At 37.1% G+C, this 25,449-nt stretch overlaps 1 protein-coding gene across 1 annotated transcript in view; it reads right to left on the bottom strand.

The window, feature by feature from the left end:
- Window positions 1-24,446, bottom strand: part of LOC102877135 (CMP-N-acetylneuraminate-poly-alpha-2,8-sialyltransferase-like) — a 177,896-nt gene extending 153,450 nt beyond the window's left edge. The window contains exons 1-2 of the mRNA XM_006903147.1: window positions 24,023-24,446; window positions 15,601-15,732 (exon numbers count right to left, since the gene is read on the bottom strand). Coding sequence (XP_006903209.1) covers window positions 15,601-15,732; window positions 24,023-24,135 — 245 coding nt within the window. The 5' untranslated portion in view covers window positions 24,136-24,446. The remainder of the gene's footprint in view (window positions 1-15,600; window positions 15,733-24,022) is intronic.
- Between the last annotated feature and the right edge of the window lie 1,003 nt (window positions 24,447-25,449).

The raw sequence follows: 25,449 nt of genomic DNA, 5'->3' as shown, positions 1-25,449 counted from the left end.
AATGAAATTGTTTTGAAATGTATATACTCAGCTCCATTTGAAGGGATAAAATTAATATTTAACTTATATAAAATAATTCAAACCACAAGTACATATTATGTGAAGAAGAATAAAAACTACAGCACACTAATTATATATGAAAGGTTTTGTTTTCAAGCTTAAAAGCCCAGTAAGCATGACAGATTCAACCTTCTTAGATTTACTGACTCTTTTGATGCTCAGATAAAATATTTCTAAGATTCTCTCATACTTAGGTTCAATTTGTTCAGACCACTGTATATTCAATTCTTCTTCTTTTTTATGATCATTTAGCCTATCCTACTCCTAATAAAGAAATTAATAATAGAAAGTAAGTGGCACAGAAACAGAAAAATATATGTGACATGTGTGAAGAAGTCAGATGATGAAAAATGAGAGAAAGCTATGTAGCTGGAAAACTGGTGACCTTTGATATAACACAAGAAAGTAACAGATAAAACTCTTGTCTGCAATAATTTGTGGTGCATGCCCTGTATCTAGTATGTTCTCTTGGAGAAGTTGTTAAAAAGTGTGTGTGTGCTGGTTATGTTGGTTGCTCCTCTTACCCTGGCATTAAAAGAAATGAAGTCACCCATGAAATAGCCTAGTTACAAGCTGAGATGGAAGGAAATATGTCTCTGAAAATGACCTGTAATCTAAACTATGTAAGAGTCTAGTAATTGAGACATCACAAATGTTCCTGGACCCCAACTAGCAAGAGCCAAGATCGTCAACTGGAGGCATCTAAGCATTATGTAGGAGGCTGCATTCCCATCTAACTTTATAAACTTAAATGACTTCAGGGTAGTAACCATTAGATAACAGGAGAAATGGCCAAAAATAATTAAAAGAGAATCAGAAAACATAAGAAATGTATTCAGGAGAAATCACTGTGTGAATTTACCTGGAAGCAACTAAAAAGAAAAGGTCCAGAAACCTAGCAAGTTTTGGGGAGAATTACATTGCCAAAGAAACTATTAGCCTAGCTGAGAAAGTCTAGAATTACTTGATCCTTAGGCTACCAAGAATAAAATAAAACAGCAAGAGGCAGTCTCAGATAGTTCTACGGTATGTTTAAAATGAAATCTTATGTGTCTAAGTGCTCTTAGAAGCTTGTATTGTTTAAACTTCATCACAATAATACTGCTGAGCACAAAATACACCTTCTTCCCATTACTTTACTGAAAGAGAAATTATTGAATTTGTATGTACAAGCTAGCACAGATGAAGTCAGCCTATATAATATATAACTGTTCTTTTTCCACTTTTTCCCCTCTAAATAAGTAACAGTTTAGAGAGTGATTTAACTAAAAGCTAAGTGATTGGAAGTCATTATTTTAGCAGGTTTTATACACAACAGATTTGTCCACTTGTTCTCTGAAAAATAGTATACTTTTTCATTTTTTTCTCAAAAAATCTGAATATTAAATTTAGACAGAATTGACTTTATATTCAGAAAACCTATACAAATATCTGACAAATTAAATAATGAAGACAGAGAACAACACTACCAAACAATATAATATTATTAATGGTAAAAATGGACAAATTTAAAAGAGGAGAACTGTTTGTGAAATTAATCTCAATAAGACATCTGAAATTTAGAAATTTTCATTATATTAAGCACATATAAGCGATTTTTCACAAAAGTTACAACTAGCACAAAGAATACTGATACAGATAAACTTTTGCAAACACTGCCGTATGATTCTAGGGTTAAAAAAAAAACAAAACTAATGCCTGACACCTGAATTTTAGCAAAATATTTCATTTCCTGTGAAAACAATAAAGCTAATTCTAAGACTTCACGGATGTGGTCACATCAAACTTGTTGGTATTCCTTTCCTTTGAACATATGTTAAGTGGGTTGCCCTCAGTGCATTAAAAGATGTACACACCCAAGAAACGACACGTTTGCAAACTTGATATAAATAGATTAGAGATACTGATTTGGAATAAGACTTTAGCTTGGAAATCCAAAAGGGACAATCCCTTGTACTAGTCAAAACTGTGAAGGCTTAAATACTTGTCAGTTGGTAACAAAAGGGGTTTTCCAGCATCACCACTAGCAAAAATATTTGAAAGGACAAGGATCCTAAAATAGTCAGTCAGTCATTATCAGGGAGTCGGAACTGATTCATGAACATCTAAGTATAGTACAACATTATAATTTTTTTTCAAGTTTAGGAAAGCTGATATTACAATGGGGTTTAGCAGAGTTTTAAAGATGTATAATCTAATATAACAAATGTTTAGTGAGGCAAATAATTATTAAGCACAGATGATACTATTTTATGCACTTTTCCCATGGTATCATGTAGGCTCAGTAGTGGTTTTCTCTCTTAAAAATAGTAAAAGCAGTTTACAAGAAAGAAAAGGAAATTACAATTCAAATCGACCAATTAAAATTTAAAACTGTAAAAAAAAGTATTTTAGGCAGAATTCAAAGCATATTGTTTGTGTAGAAATTTATTTTCAAAACCAAAAGAGATGAAAAAGGAAACATTGAACGACTCCAGTAAGTTCTCTGTTTCTTACACTAAACCAAAATGTAGCTTCTATTTTAGGGTTTAAATCTATATGCATGGAAAATTATTTGAGCTAAGGTTCCTGTTGTAGAATTGCAGAAAGTTTTAAAATAATTACTTGAATCAGTGATATTCTAACTTAAGTGCTTAAGATTTTTTTTGGAACAGTAAACAAAGTTTTGTGTTCTGTGTTTTGTGTTTTGGTGGTTTTTTTGGTTTTTTTTTTTTCTTCCTCTAGCTGGTCAAAGGCAATATTTTAGATTATAGATGTAATGGTTTATAAAAAGCTCTGTGAATTTGCTTAGTTGTTCATATGGTGAATATAAAAACAAAAAGGAGAAGAAACTAGTGCTTAAATATAATTAGCTAAATGTCACTGGAAGCATGAAAAACTATTGCACTTAGAGTGAACTGAAACAGTATATCACTAAGGATGACACTTATGAACACACAGGCTTTTGTTAGTTCATGAAATAATTGACATGTGTGAACATAGCAGGTTAAATACAATTACGCATAGAGAGACACAAAAGAAAATACAGTTGGACACCTAGGCTCTAAAACCAAAATACATCAACAAATACTTATCTTTAACATGCAGGTAGTACGAGCACAAGTTTTACTGATATGGGGTCAAGTTACTACCAGACATTCAAGGAAAAAGATTGCGCATTCCATGCATGACTTAAAAGAAAAACAATCCTCCTTAGATCTTTAACTGCCATTTTCTGACCATAAACTAACTTGAAACTCCATTATAGATAAGCACAGACTTAAAGTCAACTGTTTTAATGATAAAGATAACTGAAATGACCTAAAAATGTGTTTCACTTTCAGTGAGACAAGAAACCTTTACTAGTCATAACGACACTTTTTTAAAACTAGTTAACGTAAGATTAACTGAAATGCTAGTTCGGACCATTTAACTGACAGGTATCAACTGTATACAGAAACTTATCAACTGATTTTCAACTAAAACTTTCAGCATCACTCATCTCTTGAATAGCAGTTGTCTAGTAACCCCTGAGGATTATGTTACTAAACTTAATTTTCACTTGCAAAACATTAAATATATCTAACTTATTTCCAGGTGCCACTCTTTGTTCTCTGCAGGTTTCTTGCCAACAATATTCATATGTGCTGAGGCAACTAAAAAAATTAATCCATTGCTGACCCTATCAGAAACTATTATGTGACACGTCATACAACTGGAGAGTAACACAAGCTGTGAAACAAATTAGATTATGCAATATCTGCTAGGGATCAATTTGTACTAATATTGGACAGTGACTACACAGAGTACATAATAAAGCAATATATATAGGCAGTAAAATAATGAAACAATGTTAATTTAATATTTTATGCTTAAAGATTCTGTGGAATGAGATAGATATTTTTATTTCTTAAAGGTATTATACTTGAGTATGAAAATAAATTATTAAAAGTAGTCCCAGAAAAATCATAGAAATAAGAAGCATATATGCTTATTTTACTAAAAAAATCACAATAAAAATTATTCTAAAGCTGAAATAGCATTTCATCTCTTACATGTTGCTTAATAAGATAAACTCTAGAAAACACTGAATTGGATTAAAAAATTGTTTGCTACAGCCAATCCTTGAGAAGAAATAACTTAAAAATTAACTCTCTGTTTGCAAAGTCAAGAAGCAAAACAAATGACTACCAACAACAAAACTTATGATGCGACTAAAGATAAACTGTTCAGCCCACATTTCTATTATCCTAAATTTTTTAATGTCAATTAATTACTAACATTAAAAAAAAAACCACAAGCCCAAGTCATATATAATTATTTTATTCATTGTCTTTTGGACAAATTCATTTGGAGTCCTCGTAAGTTAAGGAAAAGACATTATTCTTCATTTTTATTTCATAGTAAACACTTCAAAATTTCTTTGTATATACACACTTTTTCTCTGGGACACAGGTTTATTCTAGCTCTGGTAGATAAGCAAAATAAAGAAAGGTCATTCCTAACACTGACACAAAATGAATTTAATACATCAATGGTGGTAAAATAGTTTTGTTAGTTTTAGATTAAACATATTTGTAAAAAGTAGTTGTCATTTTAAGCTTTAACTTAAACTCCAAACAAACAAAAACTAAAATAGTATTAGTAGATATAAAAATCATGCTATTTCAAAGAAAAATATTATGGTGGTTGTTTTTTGGGTTTTTTTGCTTGAAACTACAAAGTCTCAATTATATATTTGTTATTTTTTAATAATATCAAATCTTCAGTTAAATGCCCTTAGAAAATAGAATAATAACTCTTATGCTAATCCAACTAATACTATCACAATTTACTAAAAAGAAGAAAATGAAATAAATTCTAAAGCTTTTTTGTTAGTACACAATCTGTCCAGAGTAAAATAAAACTTTATTCTAATGGATTATTTCTGCAAGGCAATGTGTCTCAAACCACAAAAAGTATAATTTCTACCTACTTGTTTTGGCCTTCAGATCTATAACGTTATTATTTGTAGGAAAGATATCCGAATATAAAATGAAAAATCCTAAACAAAATAAAAAGGTAAAACTGTCCTCAAATACTTAAAAGTGTTTTCAGTTTACTTGATACTCTAAGTCCCTGCTTAATATATTGGCTTAGTGTTGGCAATATTTGAAGAATCATATCTTCAATTTTGTTATTATGGAGCAAAAGAAAACTTATCATTTACTCTATAAAAATACATTTTAGGGTATGTGTTTTTAGCATTGAGATAAAATTGTTCAAAACATGTGTTTAATAATATGAGCTCTGGCATTCCAATTAGATACACCATTTATATGTTGAATATTGCTTCCACTGGTCACAAGATCTGTGCACCCACATTAACTCTTTCTGTTGTTAGGTTCCATCAAGTATATTTTTGACCCACAGTAACTTCATGTGGTAGAGTACAACTTCCCCAGAGGATTTTTAAAGTTGTGATATTTAGAGGAGCAGATTGTGAGATCTTGCTCCTACAGAAACACTAATCTTTCTGTGAATAATAAAATGCATAAACTATTGTTCTACTGATAACTTTCAAAGATGCAAGAGATGTAAATAGATCTTGTTTAAAGAAAATCTATACATAAAACAAACAAAATTATCTTTTGAAAAGTAAGCACATGTAAATTTCCTATCATATTTAGTTAACCTCCAAACCTTGACTATTGAAGCATTTCTAAATATCTTGACCTTGAATTGGAAATACTTTTCTCTACTTTAAGACTAGCCTTTCTTAATGAGTCGCAGTTCTGTCCTGAAGTACAATGTTGTGAACGATAGGGTCTTATCCATAAGCATGCAAAGAAGATCTGTTAGTATGAATAATAACCAAATACATGCACAAAGAGTTATAGTCAAAGAAAATTGGATATTTTTAGCAAATTTTGCAGTCTGAAAATGGCCCAATTTGCAATCAAAATTCACTGATAATAATTGGTGACTGGAATGTAAAAGTTGGAAGCAATGAAGATAATCGGAAAGTACAGACTCGGTGACAGAAATGAGAGTAGAGATAGAATGACTGGATTTTACACATCCAATGATTTATTTATTACAAATTCATTTTGTAAGAAATATAAATGGCAACTTTACACATGAACATCATCAGAGGGATGGCATAGACATGACTACATCTGTGGTCTCTGGAGTAGTTCAATATTAGCAGTCAAAACCAGGCCAAGTGTTAACTGTGGAACAGATTTGCACTCAGCTGCAAGTTAAAATTGAGGCTGAAGGAAATAAAAACACATCCATGATAATCAAAATATGATCCCAAGTCTATCTGTCCTGATTTAAATATCATCTCAAGAATAGGTTTGAATTCTTGAACGCCAATGATCAAAGACCAGAGGAGTTGTGGGATGACATCAAGGATATGGTCCATGAAGAAAATGATAGGTCATTGAAAAGACAGAGAAGAAAGAAGAAAGCCAAAGTAGAAAGAAAAAAAAGAGAGAGACCCTAAAGAGTGCACTACAGCATTGAGAAGCCAAAACAAAGGCAAGACATACTGGTGTAAAAGAACTAAACAGAAGATTTCGAAGGGTAGCTTGAGAAGTCAAAGGAAAATATTATAACAGAATATGCAGAGAGACCTAGAATTGGAGAATAAAAAGAAAAGAACTTACACTTCTGAAGTTGAAAGAACTGAAAAACAAACTCAAGCTTCAAGTTTTAATACTAAGAGATGCTGTAGGCAAAATTTTGAATGATCCAGGAAGCATCAAAAGAAGGAGGTAATACATTGAATCACTGTATCAAAAAATATTAGTTGACACTGAAATAGTTCAGAAAGTATCGTGTGACCAAATAGCTTGTCTCTGGAAACTCTATGAACTTGGAGAAAAGATGAAAGTTTTGTGTTCAACACTTTCTTTCATCCCTAGGGTCCCTATGATCCTATACAAACTCTACAGCATTAAACAACAAAAACATCATGTGATCAAGAGCCAGTGGTAAAGGAAGAAGTTCAAGCTGCACTGAAGGCATCTACAAAAAATAAAGCCCAAGAAATCAATGGGATACCAATTAACATGTTTCAAATGATAGATGCAGCCCTGGATGTGTTTACCAGTCTATGCCAGAAAATTTGGAGGAAAGCTGCCTGGCTGACTAGAAGAGATCCATGTTAGTTTCCATTCCCAAGAAAGGTTATCCACTAGAATGTTGAAATTATCAAACAACAGCATTAATATCACATGCAAGTAAAATACTGCTGATCATTCAAAGACTTCTAGAATAGTAAATAAACAGGGAACTATAAGAATTTCAAGCCAGATTCATAAGAGGCTATGGCATCAGTGGTATCAGATAGATCCTGACTGAAAGCAGAGAATATCAGAATAATATCGATTTGACTATGCAAAGGCATTTGTGTGACTCATAACGAATTATGGATAACATTAAAAAAATGGGATTTCTAGGACATTTAATTTCCCTCATGTGAAAACTATATTTACATTAAGAAGCTGTTGTGCAAACAGAGCAAGGGAACATTACATGGTTTAAAATTAAGGAAGGCATGCATCAGAGTTGTATCCTTCCACAATACTATTCAATACGTATCCTGAGCAAATTTTTAAGAAACTGGACTCTATGAAAAAGGATGTGGCATCAGGATTGGAGGAAGAGTCATCAATAGCCTGCGTTATGCCGACGACACAACCTTGCTGCTGAAATTAAGGAGGACTTGAAACACTTGCTGCAGAAGGCCAAACACCGCAACCTTCAATATGGATCCCATCTCAACATCAAGGAAACAAAAATTTTTACCATAGAACTGATAGGAAACATCATGATAAATAGACAAAAGATGGAAAATGTCAATGACTTCACCTTACTTTGGTCCACAACCGATACACTTGATACCAGCAGTCAGAATATCAGAAGACATATTACTCTGGGAAAGTATGTAGTCAAGGACCTCTCCAAATTACAGAGGAGCAATAATGTTAGTTTGAGCATTAAGGTGCACCTGATCCAGACCAAGGTCTTTTCAATCACTTGCTATGCATCTGAGAACTGGACAATAAGGATAGCAGAAGAAAAAGTAATGCCTTTGAGTTATGGTGTTTGGAAGAGTACTAAATATCCCTCAGCCTGCCCAAAGAATGAAAAGGTATGTCTTAGGGAAAATGCAACCAGTGTACTCCTTGAAGGCATGGATGGTGAAGCTTTCTTATATACTTTGGGTATGTTGCTAGGAAAAGTTTCTCCTTGGAGAAGGATATCATGTTTAGAAAGGTGGCAGTATGGCAAAGGAGAGGAAGACTGTCAACTAGGTGGACTGACAATGACTGCAGCTATGGACTTATATGTGTCAGAGACTGTGAGGTTGGCACAGGATAAGACAGGATTCAGATCTGTTTTTCACAAGGTCACTATGAGTCAGACCTGACTTAATGGCACCTAACAAAAATAGCATCAATGAGGAGCAAACCTCATACTTTCGGTCTTCTTCTACTTTAGATGTTGCTGTTTCTTTGGATTTCCATTCAAAGTATGAAAAATAAAGTAGGAAAAGAAATAATCCAAATGTGGGATAAAAATGTGGTTAAATGTTTGACATGACCCACTTATCTCTCAGTACTACGTTAGAGATATACTTACAATACGTGATGCATCTTAAATGTGTCATTTTTTCGCTTACAGTGATAAAGATCAAACTTGTTTTATCAATAAAATCAAGCCTTTACAGTCAAGCTAGTTATTTTAATTGTGAAGTTTGCTGCAACATGCATAAACTCTGCTCTAAATCTTGATGGATCTTCAAAGCACAATGAACAAATAGAAAGAACTGTGTTTTTTTGACAACTCCCCAGAGACTCAGATGTGTGATGAATATATATTAAATACTTTTGGGTATGTTTATGAAAGTAGCAGAGTGTGAAGAACTGAAGGGATTAGTAATAAAGTAAATAAGTTATATAGATGTAGGGAAAAACAATTTATCTTCAGTATATTTCATATTTTAATATAAATATAATATAAATAGATAAACAGCATAACAGACATGTTAAATAGTAACAAATTTAATGTGACTTTTAAAAAATGAGAAAAAATTGAAAATATTTCAGTCATGAGATTAAGTTAATTGTAAGTCTCAATCAAACATATCAAACTTTTATTTTTAAACACTTGTCAAGTAAACCCACACTCACTAATAAACAACAAAAACAAAAAAGGGTTCTTCATAAATGCTATAGATGGAGGAATAAAATAGAACAAAAATAACCTAAAATACCTCATCATTTATTTCAATTATGATTTTTAAAACCCTATTTGTGAAAGTGAAGCCAACAATCAGGTATTTCTTGTGTAATATTTTTTATTACAGGTGTCAAACTGATTAATAACTATTCACTGCCTCTTATAGGCAATTATAATTTTTATGAACTGTTTGGTCATGGTACAATAATAGTTTTACAAATTATCTCTTCCTTACAATGAAGTGACAACTGAGTATGCATTATTCAGTATTTACTCACTGCTTTATTGTTTACTACTTCATCTGTTAAAGACAACAATACCAAAATAGTATTAACATTTCATTCATATCATTGGTAGTTATAATTGAAAACAGATTACTTTCAAAGATATAAATGAATAAATAAATACAAGCTTCATTAATTTGTAAAGTTGCAATATTGAATTGTTTCAAACTATTTGTATTTAAGTCTTTTAATTTCTTAAACAGTGCACATATGGTCATATCTATATTCATACATATATTAGGAAGGTACAGGCAGAAAAGTTCATTTCATAATTATTCAGTGCCATGTTGTTGTTGTTATGTGCCATCAAGTCACCTTCAACTTGTAACGACCCTACGTGCAATTGTTCTGAATCCTGCCCTATTCTGTGCCAGTCTCATTGACTCTGATAAACCTATCACCATTACCCCAGCTACTGTGTCAATTCATCTCATCAAGGACCTTCCTGTCCTGCACTGTTCCTCCACCCTTCCAAGTATGATGTTCTTCACCAAGAACTTGTCCCTCTTGGAGCCAAGTATGAGAGAAAACAGAGCTTCAGAATCCTTGCCTCCAAAAAGAAACTTGGTTTCACCCTTTCCAAAACAGATCTGTTTGTTCTCCTGATGGTCCATAGTATGTCCAATACTCTTCTTCAGCACCATAACTCAAAGGCATCAATTTTTCTTCTGTTATCCTTAATCAATTTCTATCTCTCTGATACATAGCAAGTAATTGTGAAGACCATGGCCTGGACCAGGTGTCCACCTTATATCATCTCCTGATTTCCTGATTGCTAGTCCCAAGGGTGTTGATTGTGGATCCAAGTAAGATGAATTTGTTGACAGTTTCAATCTTTTCTCTATCATGATGTTGCATATAGGTCTAGTAGTAAAATTTTTTGTTTTCTTCACTTTGAGATGCTATCCATACTGAAGGCTATATTCTTTGGTCTTCTACAACAAGTGCTTCAAGTCCTCCTTGCTTACACCAAACAAGGTTATTGATGAGTCTTCCTCGTATCTTGATGCTACATTCTTCTTTACAGAGTCCAGCTTCTCAGCCACATTCTACTTTATAGAGTCGAGTTTATCGAATAGTTTGCTCAGCATACAGATTGAATAGGTATAGAGCGAGAACAGAACACTGGTGCACTTTCTTCTTAATTTTAAACTATGAGTGGCTAGAAGAACAAACAGGTTTGTCCTGATAAAATCAGGCTGCTCCTTGGAGGCAAGAATTCTGAAGCTTTGTCTGACATACTTTTGGACATGCTGCAAGGAGGGATGAGTGCTTGGACAGGGAAGTCATGCTTAGAAGGGTGGAAGGACAGCACAAGAAAGGAAGAACCTCAATGAGATGGATTGATTCAGTGACTTGGGTAATGGAGGTAGGTGTGTGAGAAACAGTAAGATTGGCACAGGATAGAGCCAGGGTACAGGGCTGTTGTACATAGAGTCACTATAAGTTGCAAGCACAGCACATAACAACAATGTTCCCTTGCTCTGTTCGTGTAACAGCATCTTGGTGTAGATACAGGTTTCACATGAGCACGATTAAGTGTTCTGGGATTCCCAGTCTTCTCAAGACTAGCCATAACTTGTTATGATCCACACAGACAAATGCTTGTGCATAGTCAATAAGGTATAAATCAACATTTTTCTGGTATTCTTTACTTTCCAGAGTAAAGAAGAGTAAAACAATGTCTGGTATTCTACCTTCAGGTTGCTCTGGTAGCCTAAGATGGCAAAAAGCTGCACTACAATTCCAAAGGTATGGTGGTTTGAGGCTACAAGGTGCTCTGCAGTGGAATGATAGGCAATCTCCTCCTGTGGAATTAACTACCTCTGAAAACCCACTAGACGGTCAGCTATGGGTCAGTTCCACCTCTACGGTAAAACAACAACAACATTCTTTACTTGCAGCCAGGATCCAGCTAACATCAATGATGATATACCTGGTGTCACAGCCTCTTCTAAATCCTGCTTGAGCTTCTTGCAGTTCCCTATCTATGTACTGTCTAGTCGTCTTTGAATGCTCTTCATCAATATTTTGCTTGCATGTGATACTAATGATATTGTTCTACAGTTCTACATTCAGTTGGATCACTTTTCTTGGTTATGGGAACAAATATGGACCTCTTCCAGTCTAGATGGATAATGAACGGTTTATTGTAATAGGTAAAGGGAAGGTCATTGTGAAATTAATGGCTGATCAGACATTGTGTGTATTGCAATTAACAATGTGGAACAGGATTTGCATGACTAATTTGAAAAAAAATCTAAGTAACATATACGTACGTTAAAATCAATCATGTAAGGGAGCTCTGGTGGCCTAGTGGCAAGACGCTGCACTGTAATCCCAGAGGTATGCAGTTCAAATCCACCAGATGTTCTGCTGGAGAAGGAGGGGGCAATCTCTTCCTGTACCAGTCAGATCTGATTTGATGGCACACGTAAAAATAATGCAATAAAAAAAAATCAATCATGTAGAATTGATACAGATGGGAAGGAAGAAAGCAGCGAGCAGGGATTAGCAGAGGAGTGGATAAGTTGAATGGAAAAGCAATGTCGACGACTGGAAATGGACTTCCTTTTACCTTACGGGAAGCTGTATACAGATTTAAACTGCTGACCTTCAGATTTGCAATGCAACATGTAACACACTATGTCACCAGAATTTAAGCCCTTATTTAGGCTTACATTAAAGCAAGAAAAGAGCCTTGGCAGGAAAAGGGTTAAGTGTTCAGCTTCTAACAAAAAGGTCAGTGCTTGAAGCACATTATCAACTCCTCAGGAGAAAGAGATAGCAGTCTGAGTCCATAAAGATTTCCAGTCTCGGTAATACAATGGAGCAGTTCTATTTTGTCATCGGGCTCCTATGAGTCAGAATCATCTAGAAGGCTCTGTGTTTACCTTGAGTTAGCGCAAAGAAAAGATTAGAAGTGTTTTCATTGATTGAAAACTGCCTATGGAAGATGTGAAAGTTATTGTGAAGAATTTATTGTGAGTAGTAATTGGTTCAATTATTTAAAAGGAAAGGAAATGTATGTAATAACAAAGTGAGTTCTGGTAGTTGAAGCTGTGCTGCAATCCTGAAGGCATGAGGTTCAAATCCACTAGTTGTTCTGTGAAGAAAGTATAGGCAATCTCCTCCCATTCAATTATCTGCCTCTGGAAATCTGCCTGAGGGTCAGCATTGAGTTGGTTCTGACTCAGTGGTACACAACAACAACAACAACAAAAAGGATAAGAAAAGAAACTCTGGTGGCCTAATGGTAAGAAGTCAGGCTGCAATCCCAAAGGTACTGGTAGATGCAATTCCAGATAGGCTGTCACAGCTCTCTGTGAACTCCGCATGGACTGGACCACCAGAGCTCTTTTATGTTAAGGATGCAGGATTAAAACCTCATCTGTAAAGATATCTGACCCAGGGGTAATCTCCTCAAAACTGTAGCCTGTCGGGCTGCCCTCGGGCTCCGGCTTGGGGCGAACCGTCGCGGCCCTCTGCCCGGGGCGGGCTGCCCTCGGCCCCCGGCTCGGGGCGAGCCGTCGAGGCCCTCAGGGTGAGCTCCTCAGTCCCCAGATTGTGCCATCTGACCCCTGGGTGGGGAAGGAGAAGAAAAAAAAAGAAGAATGCCTAGGGTATCCAGAGAATGTTACCTAGGCCACCTTCTGCCACCACCCCCCCCCCAAGTAAACCTGAAAGCAACATCCTCAAAGCCCTTCTATTTGTAACTCATGAGTTTGTTCTCTCTAGGTTTGCTCCCTTTCCTATAGGTAACCTTAACTCTGAGTTTTACTCCAGAATTGACCCTGAACCCAGTGCCAGTGACAAAAAGGAAATACAACTGACTGCTAAGGAAGCAAAGGAGGATGGAGCCTCTGGGTTCAACCAGCCATCCCCACTGGACCCACCTGGGAAAACACTTTGCACTCCAGACGGGAGCAAATGACAGGAAAATATCTTCTAACAGAGCAAGAAGGCAAGCAGCTGTAACCCAAGACCACCAGTAAGGTGATAAAGTGTCCTCCCTTCCCCCCTTTACATCTATGCCCCTGTTCAGCATGAAGAAGCCAGAGAGTTGGCATCCAATTCCCAAATCAATAAGACAGTTGGTTTAATTACTATTGGAAAATGCTTGTCATTCCTCTGTAGCATCTGGTCCCCACTGGACCCTCATCATTTCCTTCACCTGCTCCCCCCACTGACCAAAATGTGCAGCTCTGCAACTGCATCCTGGCCCATCCTCACCCTTCTGCCCCCAACCCTCACCTCCTTGTACCCCCAATATGTTTTTCCCAATAAAAAAAAAATTTAAAAAAAAACACACTGTAGCCTGTACAGGCTGATAGGCCTTAACTGATTAAGGAGAGGTCTCCTCAGGCATATGACTCTCCAGGAAAAAGGTGAATTTTTATCAGATATACATCTGACTGTTTGACTCAGTATTCACACATGAGCCAGTGGTCAGCCACATTTTCCAGTTTGGGACTCATCAGTATCTAAAGACAACTGCCTGTAACCCTGCTCTCGAAGGATGTATTTGGATGTGTTAGCTTTCAACAATGGCCTTTGAATGTGTCCACTTCTGAAACCAGCAGCCTCCAAACCTAGCAGCTTGAGATCCTGCTGCCTGCGGATAACTTGGACTGACTGATTCGCAATGATCTAGAAAACTTATTTTCAGATTTTTTACACAATTAGGATGTGATGACTTGTATCCACAATCAATACACTTGGTACCAGCAAGAGATCAGGAGATGTACTGCACTGAAAAAATCTGTAAGGACCTCTCCAAATTATTGAGGATTAATGATGTTAGTTTGAGGACTAAGGTGCAACTGATTCAGGCCATGGTCTTTTCAGTCTCTTGTTAGGGACCTGAGAGCTGTATAATGACAAAAGATGGCAGAAGAAGAATGTGGTGTTGAAGAAAAGCACAAAAATCCCATGGACTGCCAAGAAAATAACAGGTATGTGTTGGAAAAGGTGCAGCCACAGTGTTCCTTGGAGGGAAAGATGATAAAACTTTATTTCACACACTTTGTGCATGTTGCTAGGAGAAGTTATTCCTTAGAGAGGAACATCATGTTTGGAAAGAAGGTAGGATGGCCAAAATAGGAAGACTTTCATCAAAGTGTACTGACACAGTGACTGCAGCAATGCGCTAAGTGTCAGATATTGTTAGAATAGCACAGGATAGAATAGGCTTGAGATCTGTGGTTCATGTGGTCGTTATGTGTCATACTAGATTTGATGGTACTTAACAATTACAGGATGTAACTATTGAGATTTTTATTATAGGTGCTCACATAAACATAATTAACTCATGTTGTTGTTGTTGTTGTTAAGTACCATCGAGTCACAGGTGACTCAGAGCAACGCAATGAAGGAGAGTCCTCGATGCTTGGGTGCCTTTCATCCTCTCTCCAAGTGGATGCCACTCCTCCTTCCAAATTAACCCATAGGGCAGAATAAATGTATTTACAAATATTAGCAACAGAGCTGAATAAGCTCTATGTTGAATACAAAATTGTTGTTATGTGCCATCAAGTTGGAATCAATTCACAGCTGATCCTCCAGCAGGTTTTCTGAGGTTGTAAATCATATAAGAATAGTTGGTGGATTTGAACTGCCTGCCTTTGAGTTGGTAGGGCAACTCCTTTCCTCTTATTCATCAAAGCTTCCCACACATAAGATTACAATGAAGAATTAAGAGGGAAGAAGTTGAAGAAAATTCTCAAATTATACGCTTAGTTTGAGAGACTGAGTACCCAAAATAAAGGAGGAGGGGTGCTAACATTAGTATTTGTGTATTTATTTCTGCTATAATAAAGACAGTAGATTCAAACTAAATATATTCATCTTGAAAATTTTGACTGTATAATGATTTTAGGTTTATGGATACACATCCTTCAGTGAGCAGTGTTAGAACTGGTTCATTCTTTCATCAAAGTATTAATACTTAAACTATATGTCAAGTATTCTATATAATTTTGCCAATCCCAACTTATTCATAAATATGATATAAAATTTATTATGCCTTATTAAAGAAATTTACCTTATCTCCAGGACCAAAGAAGAATTAATTTTCCAGCCTTCTACGGAGTGTTGAAAAATTGAAGAGCCAGTTTTTCGAATAACTTTATCAGAACTATTGACAAGTGATCGACTCAAACACAATTCACTATCTCTGAAACAAACAAAAACAAGATAACACTATGAAAGTAAGAAACAAATTGATTAAGTCCCATAAAATTTCTTTACATTACTGGTTGAATATTATAGATACAAGTTAGTCTATATTTCAGATGGAGAAGTAAAACAAAGAAGGATACTATAAGGATAAAGTGAATGTAATTTTATCAGGATTAACAAATATATGGATCTTTTTGGAAATGAATATTTTCATATAAAGAAAAAGCCAGTCTTTGGAGAAGGACATCACACTCAGAAGGATGGCGGGACAGTGCAGGACAGGAAAATCCTGAATGAGAAGGACTGACACAGTTACTGGGTCAATGAGGGTAGTGTGTCTGAGTGAGTGAAACTGGCCCAGGACAGGGCAGAGTTCAGAGCTGTTGTACATAGGGTTTCAATGACTCTCAGGTGACTAGAAAGCCCATAACAACAACAGTACTTAAAGAGTAAAAACAAAAATCTCATCAAAGTCTTTATAACTGCTTTTCCCCTACTCCATGCTATTATTCCCCTCCACTTCCTAGTTTAGACAATAGAGACAGGATGTTTTGTTAATTCCTGTGCATCTGTATAATTGTTACACCCAAGATAACAATTTTATTTTCCCAGAAAATGATGAGGCATAATAGAAAGAGCTTTTGTTTCAGAATAAGAAGACCTTAGGAATACCAGGTTATCTAGGTATGTTTGTAACTCTATTGCTTACCAGTCCAGTGTTCCTGGGCAATTAAATTTTTTTTTAAATCCAAAGTGATCCTATTTTATCCTGAAAATAGCAATGGTATTGTCTCATGGCTTTGCAAGGATTAAGTAGAACTCAGTAGGTGAAAGGCAATTACCCCACACTGTTGAACTGCCAATTTTAAAACCTGTATTGGCTCAAAAATATTTTAACAATGAGAATAGTTTCCTTCTATTTGATAGTTATAGGGAGTTCTATGTCACAGGAAAAAAAAACCTCAATCAATAGCCTTTAATATTATTTGTTATTATGTGACTTGTGACTCATAGTGAGCCTACCTATGTACAACAGCCCTAAACCCTGCTATAGCCTGTGCAAACATTATGGTCTCTGACACATCTCTCCCTGTTACCCCAGTCACTGAATCAATCCATCTCATTGAAAGTCTTCCTCTCTTGTGCTGTCCCTGCACCCTTCCAAACATGATGTCCTTCTCTGAGGACTGGGCCCTCCCTCCAACATACCCAAAGTATGTCAGATGAAGCTTCAGAATCCTTGCCTCCAAGGAGCTGCCTGGTTTCACCCTCTGTTTGTTCTCCTAGCAGTCCATTCAATACTCTTCTCCAACACTACAGCTCAAAGGCATTAATTCTCCTTTTATCATTCCTAGTAATTGTCCAGCTTTCTGATGCATAACAAGTAATTGAAAAGAAAATGGCCAGGATCAGGCACACCATAGTCTTCAGACTGACATCCTTATTTTCATTACTCTGAAGAGGTCCCTGACAGCAGGCTTTCAGGCAATTCATCTTTTAATTTCCTGGCTACTAGTACCAAGAATGTTGATCATGGAGCCAAGTAAACTTAAGCTGTTAACAATCACAATTACAACATAAAAAAATTAACTGTACCACAACATAACAACCTTCCAGCCAATAGTGTTAGGACAGTTTACCACAAAGGAACTCTAGTTACCTAGAGATAGGGAGTTATGCTGCCAAACCAAAAACAGAAGAATTGAATCCACCAGTAGTTCTGAGAGAGCAAGATGGGCAGTCTTCTCCTGTGTTATTTACGACTTCTGAAAACCCACCGGAGGATCAGCTATAAATTAGCTCTGGGTTGACAGTAATGAGAGTTGAGCTTATGTGAAATATCTGTGGCATGAATACTGGCGGTAGGTAGTGATGATAATGATGACAGATATCTATAATACCAATTATATTTTTAGGTCTTTTACAGATGAACCAATTTGCTACTCAATATACCATTTTTAAAAAAAACCTCATAGGTTTGAAAGTTACATTAATAAATTGTAATTAATGACATAAAACAAAAGTCATGAATGACTGCATGAAAGACCAATAAGGTTTGTAAACTCTCATTCAAATGAAATAAATTAAATCAGAAACAAAGCATTACAGCCAAGAAAATGCTATGGAACATTCTGCTCTGCCACACATGGGGTTTCCAGGATCCAGAATTAACGTGATAGCAACAGGATTGTAAAGGGTCTGAATATAGGAACTCTTAGAGTAGAAATGACACTTATTTACGCCATTCAAAAAACTTCAGCCCTTTTAACATGTACATAATACTTACTTACATGTCACCTTTTCATTTTTCAAAATCTCAAAAACATCATTAAAAGGGAATAAGACGTTTTAGCAATTACAATGCCTAAAACAGTGTTTAGTATTCAGGCAATCTTTTCCTCCTATCCAGCTAAACCCTGTCTGTTTTGTAGCTGTTTGATAGACTCTGTGATTGTAAGCATTCAGACTTAATTTTGCCTCACGTTCTCTTTTAAAGATACAGCTATCCTATGTAACTATCCACTGTTGAAATGTATAACCCTATAAAATTAACATTTCAAACTACCTTACTGATGAAAATGATACATTTGCATGCTCACGCATGACTAATAATAATCATTTTACAGAGGTCACTTATAATACAAGAAAACATAGGGAGCAATTTACTACTACTCAGTGATTGAGAAGTCAACTTTTATAGTACATGCCTAATGATTAAAAATTGCTTAAGAATGAAAATTTGGATAAAGTGCTAATCTTCACACTTTTGGACATATACCTTTTAGATTGCCAATATAAACTAACACCACTGTTTAGAGTGACTATCTTGCCAAAATCATCTTTAACAGTACCATATTTTTCTAAGCACAGCTGGCTCTGATTATAATGATTACTTCCACAAACAATAAGCATTTATAGGGAAAGCCAATCTATGGTATACATCCTTACAGGTCTTTGGGTATTCAGATACATGTTTAAATGGAAGAATTATTATTTTGGCATACTTAGTACAAGGAGCCCTTTTAGAACCTTTAGTTTTTGTTTGTTTAAAGATAGTTTTAAAAGATTAATTCAGTTCTATAACAAGGAACTGCTACCACATTACTATACTGTTTGAACTCTTTTCACGGAAACAGTGTTAGGTTAAAATTAAGACAGTATCACAACTGAAAAACTATCAGTAAAAGTAGTTAGAACTCTATACTTTGCTTTTTTCTATAGTTAATGAAATTCACATAAGAGGAGCCCATGGAAGCAGCAGTCAGGAAATCAAATTACATGTCACATTTGGCAAATCTGCTGTCAAATACCACTTTAAAGTGTTCAAAAACAAGCATGTCACGTTGAGATCCAAGGTGATATTTTTAATCATCTCGTGTATTTGAAAGCTGGACAATGAATAAGGATTACTTAAAAAGAAATGACATATCTGAACTATGGCATGAGACAAGAATAGTGAATAGAAAATGAAGTTCCAGAAGAGCAAACTGATCTGTCTGGGAAGTACAACTAGAATTTCCTTAGAAGTGGGAATTTATCTCACGTATTTTGGACATGCTACAGAAGACTATCTTAGTAGTAAGAAGCTGTGCTGCCAAGCCTAAAGTATGCTGTTCTCATCCACCAGCTGTTCCGTAGGGGAAAGATGTGGGTAATCACTCTCTTCCTGTATGATTTCTTATCTCTGAAAATCCACTGGAAGGTCAACTATGAATCTGTTTTAATTCAACGCTACATATAACAACAATCCCAGAGAAGGGTAGAATGAATGCTTGGGAAAGTTGATGTCAAGTGATAAACACGATTCTCAAGAGCTAAATTAAGGCAGTGGTTACGACAAAGACCCTGATTGTAGCACTGTGAGGATGGCTCAGAAGTGGACAGTGTGCTTTTTTAAGTACACAGGGTCACTATGAGTCAGATCCATCTGGACTGCACCTAACAAAAATAACATGTGAGAAGGCCAGGGTTAGTGTTATCTGAGATTCTAGAGAAACCGGCTTTGCATAAAGTTAAATGGGCCCCAAAGGATTCTTCACTTATGACATTGCTAACATGCTGTCCCAGAAAAAGCCTTGTATTTCCCATGAATGCAGCAAATAAAGAAAGTTACTACCCCCTAGTTTCTCACTCTAGATAGGTAAGGCCTTTTAAATATTGCACTGAAGATGTTTCTTACATAGGTCTGCCTGCAGGAATATTCAATATAATCCTTAAACACATCCAAGGAAACATAAGAAGGAACAAATTACAAAATATTCCTGTATCTGTAGAGCTCAAGAAAAATCCATTAAGTCATCAATGTGGTAACAGTGTCAGGAGCTAATGATTAGTTATGATACTTGGTATTATTCTTAGGCGTTGTTGAGGTTCCAGTAACCAATACAATGACAATAACAATACAGTGATGATACAATATTAATACAGCAGCAATAATAGAAAGAAACAAGGCTAAGTACTAGTATCTACAAATGCCCTTTGAAACAAGACTTTCCAGGCCAATTATAAAACAGCAATAACCATAAGCATTCATAATAGCGCCATCTAAAAAATGACACATTTAATTAAGATGCATCACATATTCCATTACATCTGCAGTAGGTAACCAAATATGATTAATTTCAATGCATGAAATTAGACACCAAATATCGTGTTCATTCTTGCTAAAAACACTTTGCAGTTTGATTCTGGGAATGAATATGTTCTCTTGGAACTAGTTAAACTTTCTTATTATAAAATTTTAAAATATGCATCAAAATAAACCTGAAATAAAACAGTAGGCAACTTTGTGTTTTTGCTATCTAAATGTCAAACAAATAAAAACAAAGATGAAATGTTCTACTTTATTTACAGGTTAGAATTCTTAGTGTTAATTCCAAAGGTAATAAGTGAAGGAAAACATAAATTCTGGATTTCTTCCTTTATAAGTATGGCTCCGCCCTAAAGCAAACTTCAGCCAACTTTACTGATAATGATAATACTCTAAGGAAGAATACTTCTCTTCCATCCTAAACTTTAGACCTGATACGGCTCATCAATATTGGGAAAGTTAAAGCACATTGGAAAGTATTTTTTTAAAGAGTTCTTACAATAAGTTCACTGAAGTTTCATTTGTAGCCGTCAAAAAGAAAAAGGATATAACTTCGTTTTTAAAACTAACAACCAATACAAATATTTGCAAGACATATAAAAGTTTAACATTTTAATATATGTAATTTCATTAAATATGTATAATCACATATATTATCTGTTGAACCCTTAGTTATTGTATTTCCAATTATACTCAAAGAACACATGGAATCAGATAAATTATTTGGCAAGACCATTGCTAATATTAAGAATAACTTGGTCAGTAAAGAATAGAATACAGTATTTTTTCCTGCCTTTTGACTTGAGGAGCTAGTCCAAGAACCTTAAAAAAAATCAATTTTATCAATCTTCGAGGAAATAATAATTTTAGTTGTCTCACAATCATTTCTTGACCTATTCTCAAATAACTCATTATCTTTTTTTCTTAAAGGTTATCTTTCGCTGCAGATGTGAATATGTGGGTGGATGATGGAAAAGTTGTGCCCGTGTTCTCTCTGTGAAAACAGCAATGCTGCAACAGCAGTGGCTGAGACCTCAAGTGATGAGGAGTTGAAACTGAAGGAAATATTCGCTGCAAAACAGTTAACAAGAAAACTAAAACTAAGTCTAAACAAGAAAGGGAAGCTTTAAGATTCAAGAACCATAGAAAACCCTTAACTAGTTCTACTTCGCACCCACCAAGCAAGCAAGCAAGCAGTGCCCCCCAAAGGCTGAGTCTGCCTCTGTTGTGTTACTTTTAAGTGTTGGCCCTAACCAGAGTTCTGATGTCAAATCAGCAGTCTAGTACTTTCAACTCCATATGGTTTGGTTAGAGAGTTAATGATTAGATAGTGTAACCAATCAACTCTTGTCATCAAAAACACTAATTGGGAGTCAAAACCACTTTATGAGCTTGAATTACAGGTTGGGTTTGTGGTTTTTTTCCTATTTTTGTGTTTTGTTGTGTTTGTTTTTTCTTATTGAACATTTTTCATCGAGAAGAAAAAGGAAAGGAAGCTCAGAAAGACTAAATGGTCTTCAACTCCAAGGTCTCCAGTAGAATCTGGAGGTAGAAGGGTAACACAGGCAGAGAGTTCTCAAGTGTCGCCCTGCAGGACTGTAATTGCGAGGTTTAATTAAGGAGGAGGAGCCAGATTCCCTGCAGAGTAGTGAAAGAATTTTTTTTTGGGGGGGTGGGGGCAAAGGGACCAGATTCCCCTAAAGGGATTCATCCCATCTTGTCCATCTTTCGGGGAGGTGGGCCCCCTCTGTGCATCTCTTTTCCTGTTTAGTTAACTCAAGCACTCGCCTCTGCTTTTTTCAGAGGAACTGGGAGGAAACCGCAGCCCACCCAAAAAAGGGTGCGAGTGAAACCTCGCTTAAGTAGTCCAACGGCTGCGCTGGGGCCGCCTCCTCGTCCTCTGGGCCCTGGACTGCGTTTGGGAAAGGGTCACGGGAGAAATGGCGCCCTTGGATTGGGAGTTCCCAGTCCATTGTCAGTCCCAGGGGGACCAGGAGGCACTCTACTGGGGACGGTTTTGTGGAAACCCAGAAAGGGTGCAATGGCGACATCTGGCGCCCCTCTGGCCTCACAGACCCCGCCCACTCCTGTTCTCTGGGGTCCCAGGCCAAGGCCCGAACCTCCAGCTCCCTGGTGTAGCTTGGTGGCTTTGTCCGGATTCGGGTTTATCCTTAAAATCTACTAGCCCAGAGGGAAACAAAGAGCTTCCACTCCCAAGCTCCTCATTTTCTCCTGGAACAGAAGCCCCCCACGCGCCAATTCATCACCTTCCTAAAGACCCCTTTGTCTGCGTTAGAAGCTCAGGTCTGTCGGGGATGCCCATACCCCACCCCAAAGGCTTCTTTTCAGACAATTGAGCTGCATCTAATTTTCAAACCACAAACTCCCTGGGTAATCGCCTAGATTTCGGATTCCTCTCCCCCTTTCCCAGAATCAACCATTTAGAAATTAGGAAACGTACAACGACCACTCAAATCGAATCCTTCTTAGCCTTTCATTCTTTTTCAGGACCTTCGACTGTACTTCTGCTGTTTTGTTTTTTATAAATCTGCCGTTCCTTCTACAAGGATAAACCCGAGTGCTGCTCACTTACATGTTCACCACTTAGGGGAGGATGAGGGATTCCAAGACACAGAGCGCATGAAGTTTTAGGGTGTGTTTGCATGTTTCAACTGTCCTAGTGCACGCACACGTCTACACACACATGCACATACGCAATGGAAAGAGATGTTTTCTTCTTTAACTGAATGTTTGGGAAAATAAGAACCAGTGGGCTTCTCAGCTAGTGAGTAGTTTCCAATAGCAGGAGCCTCCGGATAAGGCAGGATTTTCGAAACAAGACTTTGAGCAGAGTTGACAACCAGGTTCACATCCTCAGACAACGCTTCCAAGCTACATCAGCAACAGAAGTTACAGTCCCCTCCAGGGTAAACTTCAAAGTCACATAGGCCAGGGGTGGAGGAAGGAAGTAAGATATTTAGAGAACTTAATGGGGGAGGGCGTAATTCTGAACTCAACTAGACAGTGTAAAGAGAGAGCAGAAATATAGGCTATTAAATGTCATACCAGTTTCTAAAACTATAATCTTGCTGCTCATACATTTTAACTATATTTCTTGCCAAAGAAAAGCAAATAAGGTATTGGAGCTCTTAATTCAAATTATGATACATGGTTCTGCTCAAAGCTAGAGAAGGGTAGAAAAATAGAAAAGATAGCACATTCCCTGTTTTGGAGGTTTTTAACTTCAACCTTTCAGGCAACTAATATTGCAGTAGAATTACAGGACAGAGAACGAAGGGAAGGCAACAGGATGGTGAATAAAGACATCTCCCTTGAGTAAGGCCCACAGAAAAGGACAAGGGCACACGTTCTTTGTTGACACTTCTGCAATGACTTCTCCTTTGACTTGGTGATTCCCCAGGCACCAATACAACCGTCACCCCTACCCCACTAGGCAAGTTGAACTTCTACTGGGGAAAAGCTCGGAGAAACCCACACACCTCTGTAACAGCCTTTGTTATTTAATTCATAGACTGAGCTCTCTCAAGCTCACAAACCCTCACACATGCACACACACACACACACCCCCCTACAAACACACACACATCCCACTATCCCAAGCCTTACTCTATATTCTCATTTCATTTTTTTACTTGACTTTTTGTCATATCCTGAAATGAAGCTTTGCATTTACCCAATGAGTTGCGTTTCCTGGTGCTCCTCAGTTCTTGCTATTTCTTTTGTCTTATAAAAGATCAAGAGCAGACTTATCGTGCAGATCGTCAACCTCTTTCTAATGGAGCGCATCTTTGGTGCCCGTGAAAGTCCTGGTGGCTCCAGCTTCCACACCTTTTGTGGAAATAAAGGCTCCGTTTTGAGGAGGTACAGTCGCGGGGGTAAATCTATGAAATGCGAAGAGAGCTTAGAGCAGGATCCCAGAGGCAGGTCTCCAGGGTCCGCGTTGGCCAAGCTCGCCCTTGTCCTCTCACGCTGACCAGTGACTGACTGAGCTAGCCGCGTCTGCACTGCCAGGGTCGCTCAGTGTTGCCTCCCAGGGGCTCAGGTTTCTTTTCAGATGAGCTACCTTGAGCTTTGGAGGTGGTGGCCGCTTCTGCAGCTGGGTTTGGGGGCGTCACTGGCCCTTCCCTCTTCCTAGCAGGGAAATGATGAATAAAATCAGCCAATCGCTGGACCGAGGGGGCGGAGGCTGTTGTTGCGCGTTGCCGGCCGCTGCTTGGAGAGTAACGTCGCTGGCGCTGCCAGCGCTGTGTCAGAAGGGGAAGCGGACTGACTTACTCCTCTCTCTCTTTTACATACTGCCACTCACCAGCGTGTACAAATCCTTTGGAGATCCCGGCCCTCCAGGGAATCAAGCAATCCTCCCAGAGTACCAAACCTCCAGTTTCTTGGACCGGGAAAGGAGCGCCAACATGTTCTGTCAGCGTGAGTTTTAGATGGCATCTCGTCTGGGAACAAATTAGAGATGCCTCCAGTCCAAGAAATATTTGGGATAGAGCTATGGGTGAGGGGATAAAAGGGTAATTTCTTCCAAATGGCTTTGCTAAACATACACGCGCGCACAAGCACGCCCACTCATACGCACACCTTCCAAAATAGAGTGAAACGGGAGAGGGCAAGTTTAAGAGGTGGAGGACGTTTTAAATTCATGCACAGCTAATCTAGAATTAACATGTGTTCACCTATCAACCGACCAGCGTACTCCCAAAGTGGACGGTGAGTAATAGCCCCAGTTCTTGGTAGAAAATGAATGATAACAGAACTATCTCTAGGAACTTCGTGCCTATTAATGTAACTTTCTTTCATTATCGTTTGGAAAGGTCTCATGTAAAATTCCAGAAACTGATGACACAAAAAGTTAATTGAGGTATTAGATTTAGAGGAAGAGTAAGGAAGGCAATTATTACTGGCTTCATTTTTTTGGTCACACACATACAATCACATGTAAAAGAAGGAGTTTCTTTCCCAAAGGTTCAATAATGCCCTATATTCCTGATTTTCACCTTTTCCTCTTCCCTAGTGGCTTTGTAACTTTTCTTCCATCAGTAAGTCTTGACCTGATAGGATAAATTTACAGACAGAGGGGGACACTGAGTTACCTCA

This window comes from Elephantulus edwardii, unplaced genomic scaffold (assembly GCF_000299155.1).
Source record: "Elephantulus edwardii isolate Elephantulus edwardi_28Jun2011 unplaced genomic scaffold, EleEdw1.0 scaffold00522, whole genome shotgun sequence".
NCBI lineage: Eukaryota > Metazoa > Chordata > Mammalia > Macroscelidea > Macroscelididae > Elephantulus > Elephantulus edwardii.
The sequence above is the reverse complement of the archived record's forward strand: the minus strand, read 5'-3'. Positions and strand labels throughout refer to the sequence as shown.